Genomic DNA, 17358 nt, shown 5'->3' on the forward strand with positions numbered 1-17358 from the left:
TGCAGCATGTCATGGCTGGGCGAAACAACGTTACCTTACATCGCTTCGCCTTTTGGCCACTAGGGTCTTACTTCTCCCGCCGCCGGAGGCGCGCGCCCACAGCGTGTGCCCGACCCTGACGCAATCCCTTGTGACAGAGCGATCCCGGTTCTTTCAGGGGAGAGGAGACAGATCGTGTGTTCATACTATGTATGAACACTGATCTCTCTCTCCTCCTAGACAGCCTCATCCCCCCACAGATAGAAACACACATAGGGAACACAGTTAACCCCTTGATCGCCCCATAGTGTTAACCCCTTCCCTGCCAGTGACATTTACACAGTAATCAGTGCATTTTTATAGCACTGTTTGCTGTATAATTGTCAATGGTTTCAAAAATGTGTCAAAAGTGTCTGATGTGTCCACCATAATGTCGCAGTCCCAATAAAAATCGCAAATTGCCGCCTTTACTAGTAAAAAATGACTAATATTAAAAATGGCATAAATCTATCCCCTATTTTGTAGACGCTATAACTTTTGTGCAAACCAATCAATATACACATATTGCGATTTGTTTTACCAAAAATATGTAGAAGAATACATATTGGCCTAAACTGAGGAAAAAAATAGGTTTTTTGATAAAAAATATGGGATATTTATTATAGCAAAAAGTAAAAGATAGTGGGGGTTATTTCCGAAAGGCAAATCCACTTTGCACTACAAGTGCAAACTACAAGTGCAAAGTGCACTTGAAATTGCACTGAAAGTGCACTTAGAAGTACAGTCGCTTTAAGGCTAGGTTCACACTGCTGCGAATTCTATTGCGAATTTGAGCCGTTGCGATCGCTCAAATTCGCAAGTCATTTAAATTACATAGATTAACATTAGTGCCGTTCACATCGACGCGTTGCGAATATAACCTGCGTGAAAAAAAGGTCCTGTGCGAGTTTACTGCGTTGCGTTGCGAATTTAGTCTCCATAGACATCAATGTAAATCGTTCTTGAATCGCATTGATGGTTCACATATGTGCGAATTCCACCACACTACTCTCCACAAAAACCAGGAAGTACACAGGAAGTTAAGACCCTTTTTTTTTTTACATTATGATTCCATTGGCTAGACTATCAATCGCAGCTATATCCAACTCCTGAAATTCGCGGTAAAATCGCGGTAAATTCGCGGTAAAATCGCGGTAAATTCGCACTGCAGCAGTGTGAACCTAGCCTTAATCTGAGGGGTAAATCTGAAATGAGTGGAAGCTCTGCTGATTTTATTATCCAATCATGTGCAAGCTAAAATGCTGTTTTTTTATTCTCCTTGCATGTCCCCCTCGGATCTACAGCGACTGTACTTCTAAGTGCACTTTCAGTTCAATTACAAGTGCACTTTGCACTTGTAGTTTGCACTTGTAGTGCAAAGTGGATTTGCCTTTCGGAAATAACCCCCATTGTGTTTTTTTCAAAATTGTCGCTCTTCTTTTGCTTATAGCGCAAAAAATAAAAAACGCAGAGGCGATCAAATACCACCAAAAGAAAGCTCTATTTGTGGGGAAAAAAGGACATACGTCTTGTTTGGGTACAGTGTCACACAACGGTGCAATTGTCAGTTAAGGTGACAGAGTGCCTAATCGCAAAAAATGGCCTGGTCATTGAGCAGCCAAATCTTCCGGGGCTGAAGTGGTTAATGTGTTTTACTGTTGTTTTTTTGCAAACCCATTTTAGAAATGCCAAAGGATACAGCTTTAATCTCCGAGCCTGTACAGAACAGCAAGCCTCTGTTTGCTAAGGACATGTGAAAAGACTGTGGTCAGTGACACTTTACAAAGCTTTACAAACGACTCTGAGGGGAAGCAAATGTTTCACTCTAATTTTTTCCTTTGGTCAGAACTGTCGCCCGAGGTAACAAGACTGTAGCAGATTTTGGCAAGTTTAGCTTTTGATAGAGCGCCTTTCTAGATATAAAAGGAGGTAGCTGTGATGTCTTTTTTAATAACTTTTATTTTCCTCTTCTTCTGTGAACTATGCAGGCAGAGGAAATTGTTACAAGTACCTTAGTGGATTTTAGACTTGGGGACTACTTTGAGGCTAAACTTGTTGTGGAAATAGCTTCTACTGTAAAACTAAAAAAATAGAGGAAAATACATTTTTTTTCCGGATTATAGTTAAGAAAATGCAACAATTATGGGGCCCTTGAAAGTATTTGTAAAATGGAAGATAATAGAGGAAGAACACAGAGCACGCCTAAAAGCTTTTTACTTTATAATCTTTTTTTCCTCAAAGGAAGATGCTGTAATTCAGTACATAGATCTGAATCTAAATTCTGCAATATCAATGTAAAAAGTTTTATATATGAGATTTTTGCTCCTAAACAATTTTTGCGAATGTCCTACCTCCATATCTACATTTTGGATTCAACTGAGCACCTAGGGCTTCATCTTGTATGAGTATGAGGGTCACCCCCTCTTTTTTTGTAATAGGTGTATGTATACTGCCTTCTATTCCACACAAGTTGCCTTATTACCAACATGGTTCAAGGTCTGATTAGAGCTTTATTCTACTCAGGTTGAAGATATCCACAGGATTCTAGCAATTTCTACAGAGTAAGTACACATAACAATTACATCTGTTTATTATTATTATTATAATTATTATTTTTTTTTTTTATAAGAGAACAGGGAAGTGCCACCTAAATGAAGTATTAAAAAACATTTTATTCTCAAGGATTAAGAACACTCACAGAATATGGAGTAAAGAATTGCTTATCATGTATCTCAGCAGCATCAGCCTCTCATCACCATCCTGTGTGAACCGCCAGGGATCCTGTCAGCTGTAGATGGTTAGGAGACAGCATGGACGCCTTGTGGAAGCCAGGAAGTCCAAACAGGCTGTCTCCACACCATCTACTGCTGACAGGATCCCTGGCGGTTCACACAGGATGGTGATGAGAGGCCGATCCTGCGGATATACATGATAAGAACACTTTTACTCCATATTCTGTGAGTGTTCTTAATCCTTGAGAATAAAGTGTTTTTGAATACTTCACTTAGGTGGCACTTCCCGGTTCTCTTCTTATATTTTGCTACAGAGGTGGCCAATAAGGGTGGCAGCCACTGGTGCACAATGTAGACTGTTTTTTTCATCCCCTGTCTTTACCAGTGTGTTATGTACTAAAGCTAGTCACTCACTCTCCATGCAACAGAAGATTTACATTATTAGGATGATTTTTTTTTTTTATATAGTGCCATCAATTTACTCAGCGTTTTACATATACAGTAAATTGTACATGCACATCAGTCCCTGCCCTCAAAGAGCTTACAATCTAAGGCTTTTAACTTAAATTCATAGGTACACATACTAGGGCCAATTTATCTACCAGCATGTCTTTGGAGTGTAGGAAGAAATCCACACACTCGTAGGGAGAACATGCAAACTCCAGGCAGGTAGTGCCGTGGTTGGGATTTGAACTGATGATCCTAGTGCAGCTAGGCGGAAGTGCTAGCCACTAAGCCACTGTAATAGATATATTTAGATACTGTATGATTGTTTAAAATCAACTATTTTTATTTAGGAAGAAACTGTTCAAATTGTAAAGTCTTTCTGTCCAAGTAACAATTGCCACCAGGATTTTAAGTGTGAGTGAAATTGAAGTGTGCCTTTTCCTGTATAAGTGCACCATACCCATGGGGAACTAGATACAGTATATGATCATAGAGGGGAACTGTGTGGATCTCGTCCAGAGACTCTGGCTAATCAATTACCCTGCCGAGTTGCTGGGAGTTCCATCTGACTTCGCCACTATAGGCGAACAGGAGTAGTTACAGTGGTGTTCTGATGATGATGAGAAATTGTGTAAGAAGACAGAGGGAAGCCTAATTTTTTTACAATTTGAAAGCCAGCAGTGACATTTTTTAAAACAGGAGACAAATAGTCAGCTTACATCCAAATATCCAGCCAGTAACCAGTTTCCAAAACATGTAACTCCAAGAATGCATCTCCATAGTCTTTAACATTGAATAAACATTTCTCGAGGGGTCTGAAAACTTCAAACGAATGGCTACTTCAACTCTCGATTAGCTATTAATGACTAATAAATATAATACATATATACCACATCACAGCCTGTTTACCAAGGCCTGGGTTATAACATCTATTGGGACATATCATAATAGCTTAACAGGCATTAGGCAATATACATCGTTGTTTAAGCTTTTCTCCTCACAGAGGCAGACTACATATTAAATATGTTTTAGCAAGCAATAACATGCAAAATCAACATGTCCTGGCTGAGCCAAAATCTATACATAATTTCTAACTGTTGACAAACGTCTTCTCCATATGAGTCTCATACTCTTCCTCAAATACCTTGAAATGCAGATTTCATAGTTAATGTCTGTTTTAGATTTCAAGCAGGTTTATCTAGTTGAGTGTAAATCTCCCTCAATCACTATTATAGCAATTAGGGCTCATAATGAGCCTTGCCCAATTTTGACCCTGCATTCTTTTCCATCTATTTTCATGAATTGCTTATCCATTATACGTCCATCCCAATAGGACTGTTAATTTATGACTGTGCAAGTACTTTTGTCTTGGACATGCTCACCCAAAATTCCTATGTACTATGGATGACTTTGTTCACATACATGATTTTACTCATGTTTTCATGTAATTCCTTATCTTCACTTTACATTGTATGTTACAGTTTATTCTTTGACTATGGATTAAGCACTTAATCCATTCTACTATTTTCTTATACAGTAATACCTTGGCTTGCGAGTAACGTGGTATACGAGCATTTTGCAAGACAAGCAACATTTTTTTTTTAAATTATAACTTGATATGCGAGCACTGTCTTGCAAGACGAGCAGTAGAAGGATCACAGTTTCATGGTTTTAATGTAAAAAAAAGTGGAATTACACTCAAAATGTATATCCTGCATTAAGGAGTCCGGTGCTCATCCATGTAAAGCAGCTGGTGTATATGACAAAGGGACTGGCGTATACAGTATTGTATGTGGCCAGAGGTCCGGGGGCGCTGGTGGCTCCCAGCGCTTCCTGGAGAACTCTGAGACACTCAGAGACATTCCCAGCTGGGTGGGGCGGGCATAACACACATTCGAGGCACCCGGAAGTGTGAACAGTTCCCGAGTGTCTCTAAGTGTCTCAGAGTTCTCCCGGAAGCACTGGGTGCCACCAGCGCCCCCAGACCTCTGGTCACATACAGTGTTGTATACACCAGCAGCTTTACTGTATACACCAGTGGCTTTACTGCATACACCAGCGGCTTTACATGGATGAGCACCAGACTCTTTAACGCGGAATATTGTTTTTAACATTGTGAGTGTAATTCCACTTTTTTTTTTACATTAAAACTGTGATCCTTCTACTGCTCCTATTGCCCCCGGACCTCTGGCCACATTCTGTATACACCATACACTTTATACTATACAGTACTTTATTTTGTATTGCAGTGATCATTTTTATACGACTAAATGGTTGTGGAACGAATCATCTGAGTTTCCATTATTTCCTATGGGGAAATTTGCTATGATATACGAGAACTTTGGATTACAAGCATGTTTCTGGAACTAATTATGCTTGCAATCCAATGTATTACTGTATATGATGTACAGTATAACTTTTTCTCTCTGAAAAAATAATAAAAACACATTCAACAATAGAAACAGCCAACACATTGGGGGGTTTGGAAAAAACTCTCCCTTCATCTGGGCTTTAATTAAAATAGGAACCACATATGGACCCAAAATTAGGGTGCACTGAATGGAAATTTTGGTGCCGAAACGGAAAATGAAGGATACACTAGGCCGAAAACCAAAACCGATACCGAAAATGACAGTTTTTTTAAAACAATAAAATGTTGATATATAAAATTGTGTTATATTCCTTATTCGACTTTTTAATTATCATGAATTTAACAAATAAAAAATACAATCCAGTAATGTAAAATAAGTACTTTAATAAAAAGTAACCCACATAAATTGGACACAGAAAATAAAATAAATACAAAATTAAGTAAAGGAACTTACAGTAACAGTACATATGCTGCACAAGAATAATTAATAATAATTAAAAAAATAAAATAAAATAAAAACAAAACAGGCATAATATAAAATGCCAAAGACTAAGATCCTCTATGTTTGAGTAGACGTACGGTATTTGCACTGTTTATTGTTCAGAAATAGAAGAACCATAAAACAAGACAGAGGGCGCACAGGCTATTATACACATCATACTACTAAGCCGTCAGGTCAGTTGTATGAAAGCTTGTTGTCAAAGTAAAAGATCAGCTTCCAGTCCACCATCATCATTCACATCACATAATGGGAGTGGAACAACTGAAAAACCCAACAACAGGCTTACGTGTTTTAAGGACTTGCCTCTTCCTTAGAGCCAGAGCTCTGAGATGAGGCAAGTCCTCAAAACAAGTTAGCCTGTTGGGTTTTTCAGTTGTCCTATAGGTGATATGATATGATGTATTGTGGACTGGAAGCTTACTGTATTTTGATGACAAGGTTGATAGAGTACACCTGTTGGTTTATTGTATACTACAGTAGGTGACCGCGATATTGTGTCAATCTCGCCGCATTTCTCAGCGAGATTTGACACCTGCGAGCCCCGTCGCAGGAGCCAGCGCCGAGATGGCTCACGCATCGGGAAAGGAAAACTTTGTTTTCCTTCCGCGATGAGTGACAGGCAGTGCTGACAGCTGTCTGGTATGAATCCTGAGGCGGGAACACCGCGCCAAATTTTAAATGAAAAAACCGGTGTGGGTCCCCCCCCAGGGGCATACCAGGCCCTTAGGTCTGGCATGGATTGTAAGGGGAAACCCCTACGCCGAAAAATTGGCGTGGGGGTCCCCCCAATCCATACCAGACCCTTATCCGAGCACGCAGCCCGGCCGGCCAGGAAAGGGGGTGGGGACGAGCGAGCGCCCCCCCCTCCTGAGCCGTACCAGGCCGCACGCCCTCAACATGGGGGGGTGGGTGCCTTGGAGGAGGGGGGCGCCCTGCGGGGGCCCCCCCATCCCAAAGCACCTTGTCCCCATGTTGATGAGGACAAGGGCCTCTTCCCGACAACCCTGGCCGTTGGTTGTCAGGGTCTGCGGGCGGGGGGCTTATCGGAATCCGGGAGCCCCCTTTAATAAGGGGACCCCCAGATCCCGGCCCCCCACCCTGTGTGAATGAGTTTGGGGTACATGGTACCCCTACCCATTCACCTAGGGAAAAGTGTCAATATAAAAAAAACACAGTACACAGGTTTTAAGAGTCATTTATTAGTCAGCTCCGGGATCTTCTTCCAACTTCGGGGGGGTCTCCTTCCGACTTCTCCCGGTGTTCGGCCTCTTCTTCTGGGCCCGTCGCTATCTTCTTCCAGCTCTATTGCCAGCGAGGGGCCTGGTCTGCTGCCGCTGTCTCGCCGCCGCTGTCTTGTCGCTGCTGTCTCGCCGCTGCTGTCTCGCCGCTTCTTCTCTTCTTCCCCGATGTTGACACGACGCTCTCTCCGGCTCGAATGCTGTGTGCGAGCTGCGGAACCATTTATATAGGCGGTGACCCCGCCCCCTTATGACGTCATGGTCCCAGCATGCGCAGGGATTCTGGGGCCACGCCCCCTTATGACGCCATAAGCTGCGTGCCTGGATAAGGGTCTGGTATGGATTGGGGGGGACCCCCACGCCAATTTTTCGGCGTAGGGGGTTCCCCTTACAATCCATGCCAGACCTAAGGGCCTGGTATGCCCCTGGGGGGGGACCCACACCGGTTTTTTCATTTAAAATTTGGCGTGTTGTTCCCGCCTCAGGATTCATACCAGACAGCTGTCAGCACTGCCTGTCACTCATCGCGGAAGGAAAACAAAGTTTTCCTTTCCCGATGAGTGAGCCAGCGCGACATGCACAGTACCCTGTCGCCGAGAACCAGTGCGATGGTATCGCGCTGGAAACACAATCTCGCGGTCAGGTACTGTACTTACCATATTAACAAAGAGAGGTCTTTCTTAAGATAATGCACTAAGCCGGCGCACCCTCTGTCTTGTTTTATTTCAGACAGTGTATCCACTGACCTCCCTAGTCATAAGAAGGCATCAAGGCGAGGCATGTCCAGTGAAGCCAACAGGGAAAAATGTAGGCAACAGTCTGGGGTCCACTCCCAAGCACCGGAGATTGTGGAGTTGATTTACTAAAATTGGAGAGATTGAAAAATTTAGCGCAGCTGAGTATATTAGCCAATGAGCTTCGAAGTTCTTCGGCTTGTTCAAAGCTTGGACAAAATAAACTGGTAGCCGATTGGTTAACCTAACCTTCTACGCAGAGCTGCACCTGATTTTGCACTCTCCAGTTTTAGTAAATCAATCAACCTCTGTGTGTTTTCCTATTCCATTTCATATCCCTTTAATTGCAAAGTTACTGTGCAAAACAAACTGTTATAAAATTAAAGAACAACTAACCATAACCGAATTATGGCAGAAAGCCGTTATTCTGTTTCACAGTTTTTCTGTAAACATAACATATGATATATGAGATGAGATATAGATATATATATATATTTTTTTTTTTTCAACTTAAATGAGAACCTAAGTTCTCTCCCTAAGGTGTCAGTGCACTGCATGTGCAATAAAACTGTATGTATGTAGCTGCGGTTACATACATAGTCATACAGTATACCGCACTGTTTTCCGGGTATGTGCGAAATCTTCCCAAAACACAGATTAGTCTACAGTCTGATCTACAGCAGTGGCGCTCAGCCAATCACAGCAAGCAATTTCAGAAGAATGCATTGCTTGCTGTGATTGAGTGAGCGCCGCATCTGTAGACCAGACTGTAGACTAGTCCGTGTTCCTGGAAGTCTCCGCCCATACCCGAAACACAGTGCGGTATACTATGTGTATGTAGCCAGCCACAGATACATACAGTTTTGCACATGCAGCGGGCTGATAGCTTAGGGAGAGACATAGTTTGGCCCAACAACAAACTATGTAGTTCAAAAGCTGGAGTTCTCTTTTAAATTGAAGAAGTGCAAAAAAAACTGTAGAAGAACTACAATGAACATCCAATGGACAATTGGAACATAGGGGTTGATTTACTAAAGGCAAATCAACTTTGCACTACAAGTGCACTGAAAGTGCACTTGGAAGTGCAGTTGCTGTAGATCTGAGGGAAAGATCTGAAATGAGGGGAAACTCTGCTGATTTTATCATCCAATCATGTGCAAGCTAAAATTAAGTTTTTTATTTTCCTTGCATGTACCCTCAGATCTACAGTGACTGAACTTCCAAGTGCAATTTCAGTGCACTTTCAAGTGCAGTTGCAGTGCACTTGTAGTGCAAAGTGGGTTTGCCTTTAGTAAATAACCTCCATAGTAAATTAATTGGACTGTGCTACTGATTTGATTTCTAATCTATTTCAGTAAAAGGGGCAGATTTTGATGTAAGAACAAAAGTTGTTCAGCTTTCTCACAGGAGAGAAGGTTCCTTTTTTCATCAAGAATATGAGATGCTAGACTGAATAGTCTCTCACTCTCTGTACTGGTGCTTGGGGCAGATATGTGCAATCTGTGCAAGCAAAGGAAAACATTTTGTTTGTTGATACGCCAAGTACTCAAGGGTATTGTCACTTCTGGCGATAGGCTGTTCAGCTAAAAAAATCTCCAGCTGTTGGGTAGCTGCAGTTGTTGTGGCACTGCTATGGACCGGGGTGCATTCATGTAAAATTTCTTCAAACATATCAGATATTGAGGGAGTGTGTTCCTCTTCACTTGTATGCGACCGATTCTCTGGTATACTTTCCTCTGTGCTACACCTCAAAACTCCTTCACTAGATGCTTCCAACACCTCCATTTGTGCCTGTATCATTTCCCATGCACGCTGCTTTTTCTCCACATTAAAATAATGCTCTTTAAATTGAGGATCAGGAACTGTTGCAATGCAGTACAGAGGGTTGGACTCGGTCTCTTGAAGCCAGTTGTTAACGGCCTCCAGTAGAGTGGTTTTAGCTGTTTTTACACCATGGTCTGTTTCTGCCTCTTTTCCTAGCAGACACTTCAATGCAGCAATCAAGGGAATAACTTCAGTAATGAAAGCATTAGCTGAGCTTATTTCTTTTGTTAACTTTTCAAATGGAGATAGAAGAGACAAATTTTTTTCAACTAACATCCTCTGATGTGCGCTCAGTGTTGCTGGCAGCTCATAATCTGCAATGTACACAGCTAAAACATGCTTTTGCGCGAAAAGACTTTGCAGCATATAGTAGGTGCTGTTCCAACAAGTGGCTACATCTTGCTGCAGTCGTTTTAGTGGCATTCCAAACTGTATCTGCAAAGCTTGTAATCTGGAATAAGCAAGCAGAGAATGCTTAAAGTGACCCACAATTTTTCTTCCTTTTGATACGATATCAGATATGGTGCACTGACTCAGCAATCCCTCATTCACAGCCAATTGTAGCGTGTGTGCCATACACGGTATACTTTTAAGTTCGCTGTCCTCCATTGCCTTTGTCATGTTCCGTGCATTATCTCAGACAATCAAATGCACTTTAGACTTCACAATGTGCCAAGTGTCAAGCATGGTTTTTAAAGTGTCAGATATTGCTGCTGCAGTATGTGATCCAACCAAGTAGGATGTTTTGCAATTGAAATTTGGCATCTATCCACTGTGCTGTCAGGCTAAGCATGCTCGTTGGACTGATGTCTGAACTCCAAATGTCGGTAGTAAAACTGATTGCTATGATGTCGGTAGTCATGAGCTCATGAACGTGTTTTCTAACACTGCAAAACAATTCAGGTAGACAGGTATCTGCAAAGTAGCGTCTGGTTGGTAGTGTGTAACGTGGCTCAATATGTTGCATGAGCCTATGGAACCAATGTCCTCCACAACAGAGAATGGCTAGTCATCTAATGCAATAAATTCCATAATTTTATCTGTACCGCCGCGAGCTTTGGGACTGTCAATTGTAAATTTTTTAACCTGTTTGAAGACTGTGGCCACAGATGGTGTTGAGCCTGAAGCACTTTTTGGAAGTGGTACTGTTTTCCTGTATTCTGTATGCGGAACTGACGTGTTTTCAGGTGGTGTATCAAACCTGTTGTTGAAAAATGCCTTGGCACTGTACCCCCTCTTGAAATTTCTGCTGAACAAAGACTGCAGATTGCAAATTTTGGGTCTTTATTAGAAACTTTAAAATATTTCCACACTGCAGACATGGTCCACCTTTGCTGGTAGTGCAGAAGAATAGCATAGAATGATCTATAGTAGTGGGACTGAAATCTGAGGTGGGGGGGGGGGGGGCTAAAATCAAATAAATAATTAAACCCCAGGCAGCTATGAAATAAAAAAAAAAAAAACTAAACCTAACCAATCTTTTTTTTAACAGTGCAGCTCTCTTGCCATTCAAGGTGGTTATGTCTGCACTGCAGTACATCTTGTACCAAAGAATATATTGATTGATTGCATGCTATTTGTTTGAGATATTCAGTAGTATATTGCGTACTGTCATGTTTAAAAAATTGATGCGCTTGTCAGTGTAGTACAACATACTGAAATGCTATCTTTCTTTCTAAGTAAATAGCAGTTCAAACATGCATTACCTGACCTGTTAGTTTAGTAGTAGTAGAACTAGTAGAACTAACTACATACAACTGAATATCTCTTTCTAAATAGCATGTAAAGTTTTAGTACTAGTTGGATTGTCAGTTAGTTTAAGAGGAAAGCGGCAATGCTCACCGGCAAATAGTAGTAATAGTAGCCATCCAGGAGGGATGGTGCCCACTCTCCAATGCAGCCCTGTATGCTCCCGTCTCCTGAGTCCCAACTGCCTCTCAGCCATGGGGAACCACGAGGAATGTCCGTGGAAAAAGTGCTCCCAACTCCAGCGTCTCAACTGCAGGGAACGTGCTCACGAGTCCAGCGTCTTAACCACGAGGAACGTGCACGCCGTCCACTAGCAAGTGATGTCACCCATCGCGCTCCCACCGCCACTGCGGATGCACAATTTCTGGCGCCATTATCGGCAATTTTTGTCTTTTGCCAATGTGCCGAAAACACCATTTTTGGCCGATATGTTTTGGCAACCGAAATTTCGTGCATTCCCTATACAAAATAGAGCTTTCCTGTGTGAATCTGTGTAGGGAAGCTAATTGCTGGATCAGGAAAGTTATTGGCAAGCAGAATTACATGAGTAAGCAAGATTGTCAGATATTGATGACAGCACATAGAGAGTTGACCCACTGTTGTCACAGGTGACACTACTCCTTTTAGTTAGAAGAGAAGATCAGAGAGCAACAAACGATGTTGGAGAGAAGTAGAGAGTTGGGAGGAAATTAAGTCTTTACTCCCTCTTCCTCCAGCTCCAGGAAGATAGTAAATGTCAGTTTTGCTTTGTGCTCAGGCTGAATTCAGCTTCTGTAAGTTTAGATGAGTGACATTTTAAAATTCTTTACAGATGTTGCCTTTTGGACTGTGACCAAAATATAACAGTTGTTTAGTGATGGATTGGGATTTGGCATTAATTACGCTAACTACACAATCTGTATGCTGTTGATGGGAGAAGGGACATTTCATGAATTTTGCCCACAGCAGGAGTATCCATGATGAGATTATTTTGAGATTTGCAATGAATATTTAAAAACTGTCACTGACCCCCTAGTTTATTGCTGTGCTAATTGTCAGGAAACTGTGACTTGATGTATGCATGATTTGGGCATATAGAAATGTTCTCTAAATGCACGTTTGTTAGGGAATCATCTTAATTAGGAAGAATAAGATAAACATATGGTGTATGTTGTTTTCCTCTGATAGAACCATGGGCTTCAGCCATGCCAGCCTTGGGGTTTGATTAACACACAAGTAAATATTCATGATATGCCTCATAGATGTATGAAACAGATTTACCACCATATGTAATGTACAACCAATGATGTGGACAAGGCCATGGCTGATAGACTGAGCTAGAGCTAATATTATTCTTACTGTCACCATTATTGTCACTGTTGTCATTTTCACTACTGCGAAAGTTGCTTTATGCCATTGCTGAGCATGGCCACATTGCACATTTGCTGTCCACGTGTCATGATTGCTTATTTGTTGCGCACATATTCCAACAATTGCTTAATTGTATTCTAGGTATTGACAGGAATAACATTTGTTTTCCTCTGTATTGTCAATGTATAAGTATTGTATATGTATTGTCACTGTAATGTCATTGTATAAGTCATTGCTATTTTTCAGAAGACCACATTCATACCTCCCAACTTTTTGAGATGGGAATGAGGGACACCTATTAGTAAAAGTTTATAGGAATAGGACACACCCCCTGTCACACTCCCTTAAAGGAGAATTATACAAAAAAAATGATTAGTTAAATCATCAAGTGCTTTTTTATCACTGCTATTGCTTTTTTACTGGCTTTTGAAATTTACAAATGCAGAAATTTAGAAATTGGATGAAAGGTTTAGCACTGGGAAACACTTTTTGAATGATAAATAGTGAATTTTATATACAACTTTATGGATCAGGCCAAAATGAGGGACAAATGAGGAGGGAAGAGGGACAGAGGGACTCTGTTCCAAATCAGGGACAGTCCCTCGAAATCATGGACAGTTGGGAGCTATGCATTATTGAATAATGTAATCTCCTGCAGGCCTGTCATTATCTGACCACAGCACTGTTAGTAGCATATTTGTAAACGGCATGCTCCTATTAAACCACTGCTTAATTTTGGTACCCCTTCCCCTTGTTCCAGCCCTCACCTCGTCCCTATCTTAGGATCACCACCTCTGGAAAATTCAAAGGCATGTATAAAGTGCTAAAGCCTGTTAGGAAAGCTTCTGATAGTATTACATTAATGAGCAGATTGTGTGTGTGTTGTTTTATTAGTAAACTGCTAATGCTGTATCTAGAATATACGAGACTATAGCCTGTAACACCTCAGATGCCTGCTACTTAGAGGTAACTGAGAACATTCTAAATTTATATAATTATTTCAAGCTGAAAATTCAGATATTGTATATCTTCATGGCTTTTGATTGTCAAAACTAACTCTTATCAATATAAGACATGAAGTAAGAAATGTCTAATAATGCATTACAAAAGATAGTGGAGAAACTGCACAATGCATGTCAAAAAAACAACAAATATTCCCAGTTCACTTACCAGCCAGCCTGCAACAAACCAAATTGACTTTGTCTAAAAGTTCACATTAAAAACAAGGGGTTTAGTTTGCACACATTTGCAAATACATGCATAAGCTGCAGTGGCCAAGTCATGACGCCCCCGTGTACTGCAGTCCTAATGCCGCGTACACACGAGCGGAATGTCCGACAGAATACATCCGACGGAAGCTTTTCATCGTATATTCCGATCGTGCCCCATCTGACTTTTTACATTGACGGATCTAGAAAGAGAACATGTTCTAAATTTTTAAGACAGAACCAATTCCTATCGGGAAAACCGCTTGTCTGTATGCTGTTCCAACACACCAAAAACGACGCATGCTCTGAAGCAAGTACAAGACGGAAGCTATTAGCTACTGGCTATTGAACTTCCGTTCTCTAGTCCCGTCGTACGTGTTGTACTTCACCGCGTTCTGGACGGTCGGAATTTGGTGTGACCATGTGTATGCAAGACAACTTGAGCGGAATTCCGTCAGAACTCTATCGGAAAAACCTTCAGAGTTTATTCCGACGGGTAAACCTGTCGTGTGCACAGGGCATACCTCTATAGTTTTAGATTCTATTTGGTTTGTTTCAGGCTGACTGGTAAGTGAGCTGGGAATTTTTGTTGGTTTTTTGACAAGCGTTGCCCTTCCATGTGTTCCTTGATGTAAAGGCCAGTTATAGGTTGGGGTGGTTGCCATTTGCTTGTATAGTGAATTGATGCAAGGGCGCACTATATACCTTTGCTACTATTGTGCTATTGCTGGGTGTCCAGTGCGTTTCTGTACCTTTAAGGCAGGGTAGGGTCCCTTCAGGCATACCTGCCCTTAATCTATTGATTATTATTATATTTCTGCTCCAACTTTGGATGAATGAGCTCTGGAGGCACAGCAGACCGCAGCAATGTGAATCTGGGCGTAGTGTAGTGTTAGATGTATTAGCAGATTTAGATACACTAACCAACTGAAGCCAAACTCCAGCTCATACGTTATAATCAGTTACAGCAAACAGTTTGGCTGCTTTTGGGATAAATAAATAAACACTGATCATTTTAACCACCCCTGCCAGTGTTAAGTGGTTTGCCTTATCCATGTAAATTGATACATTCTGCTGGAGAGCTTGGGCTTTTGAAAAACAGACTTGCTCTAAAAATTGGTAAGCTGCAATATAATAAATGTTGGCTTTTGGGCTAGTTCTGTGCAGTGATGTGCTCTGCTCCTTATGAAAACACAGGTGTATAATTACGTACTGAATAAAAGGTGTGGAAATCCTGTTTTTTGTCATTTCTGGTAATACCTAGACTACAAAGGAGCAATTCACTGTACTGTATCTGTTGAAGAGCAGTGTTATCTGCTTGCGGCAATTGTTTTAGGACTACAGAACACCTACACCCCTCATCATCTTCATAAAATGCTAACTGATAAGAGCCAGCAGAGACAGAAAGAACAAGAAATTATAAGCTCACATGATTTCTGAAATGATCAATGGATATTTTTAGCCCTTATTGAATAGATATAAAAAAAAAAAACTTCCAATAACATAATTACTAGACCAAAACACAACTTCTTTTTTAGTGTTTACATACACTTTAATTAGTGTTTTTGGCAATAAAGCCATGTTTGATGTTTTTTAAAATGGTTCATTTAAATGATACTCCAACAAAAAAAAATTTGTTCAAATTTTATTAGTTGGGAAAAGATTTGGTAGCATTCTTTCAGAAAAAGAAGTAATAGTGTTTTTTTAATGATTAGGTATATGGATAAAAGTTGTGAAGTTTTTAAAGTGCTTGTAAACCTCACACATGAAAAATGAACACAGCCATCCTTCTATACTGTGTACTTGCCTCCATCCAAAGCACAGAGTGCAATTTCTCTCTACTGCCTTGTTCGTCTGCTATCAGCATAAGTTACTTCTGACAGGTTTTTCTGACACCAAGAGATAAAAAGGTGACAGGGAGAAAAGCTTCAGCACACAGCCTGTGATTCATATCCTTAGCCTTGCATGTTCTCCATGTACTGTGTGAATGGAGTGCGTCCCTTCCTTCCAATCAGGGCTCAGAGCTTTGCTCACTGTGATCTGCATTATGAGACTTCAGATCTCCGCCCCCTGTTGCCAGAGCTGAGGAAAAAAAATCCTTTGATCTGTGTGTTTTTAGAACGATCTACAGTAGAGATTGCTGCAGATAAACAGGTCCAACTTATGTAGAAGTATTTGTTTCATCTGTGTGTGCCATCTGAGACTAGTCACTTCACTGGGAATATGTAACAGTTTACAAGCAGGTAGACATGGTTATTTGTACTGTATTGACAAATGCCCATAACACATCAAAGGAATTGTAAAGTCTTGAGGTTTTTCACCTTAATGCATTCTATGCATTAAGGTGAAAAACCTTCTGTGGTGCTGCTGCCCCCCAGAGCACCCATTTTAGTTACCTAAACCTGATCTTTCCAGTGACAAGAACGAGCCCAGCAGCTCCAGCCGCTGTCTCAGGTCCTCATTGGATAGACTGATAGCAGCAGCAGCCATTGGCTCCTGCTGCTGTCAATCAAATCCAGTGACACAGGAGTCGGGGGCAGGGCTGAGCCCTGCTGTCTGTGTCAATGGACGAAGCAGCAGGACTAGGGAGTGCACCCGCAAGAGTCCTCCTATGGAGTGTGGCTCTCCGTGGGGGCACCAGGAGCGTCGCCGGGGGATCCCCAGAAAAGGAGGATCAGGGATGCTCTGTGCACAGAGCAGGTAAGCATGACATGTTTGTTATTTAAAAAAAAACAAAAAAACGAACCTTTACAATCACTTTAAGGGAATTAAAGAAACAACTCATACATTACTTACCGAATGACTAGCAATTCCACCCAGACATTGACAAATGCAGGTAAGGGACCAAAGGCCTCCAGTATATATATGTAATCACCACCAGATTTTTTTATGCATGTTCCAAGTTCAGCATAACTAAGAGCACCTGTTATGCAAGAAAAAAAGCACATCAGTTTATTCCATCCTGAAGAGCTTCCAAAAATAAAGTTTTCTCAGTTACTGTAAAAAGGAAAAATGACTAATATAGAGATAATGAACAAAGACAGCATTATGGATTTAGTAGAAAAATGATTTATACAAAATGGTACCGTATTTCTACTTGTTTCCTTGATGAAACCTCATATTTCACAAGAACTGCCGTATGAACATTTTGTTTATCATATGTGGTCGAGTGACCACAAATTAAG

At 41.2% G+C, this 17358-nt stretch overlaps 1 protein-coding gene across 1 annotated transcript in view; it reads right to left on the reverse strand.

The window, feature by feature from the left end:
* The window catches only part of SLC7A11 (solute carrier family 7 member 11), a 393826-nt gene that overhangs the window by 333899 nt on the left and 42569 nt on the right, over positions 1–17358 (reverse strand). The window contains exon 2 of the mRNA XM_073603843.1: positions 16970–17096. Coding sequence (XP_073459944.1) covers positions 16970–17096 — 127 coding nt within the window. The remainder of the gene's footprint in view (positions 1–16969; positions 17097–17358) is intronic.

The sequence above is a fragment of the Aquarana catesbeiana genome, linkage group LG01 (assembly GCF_042186555.1).
Source record: "Aquarana catesbeiana isolate 2022-GZ linkage group LG01, ASM4218655v1, whole genome shotgun sequence".
NCBI classification, from domain to species: domain Eukaryota; kingdom Metazoa; phylum Chordata; class Amphibia; order Anura; family Ranidae; genus Aquarana; species Aquarana catesbeiana.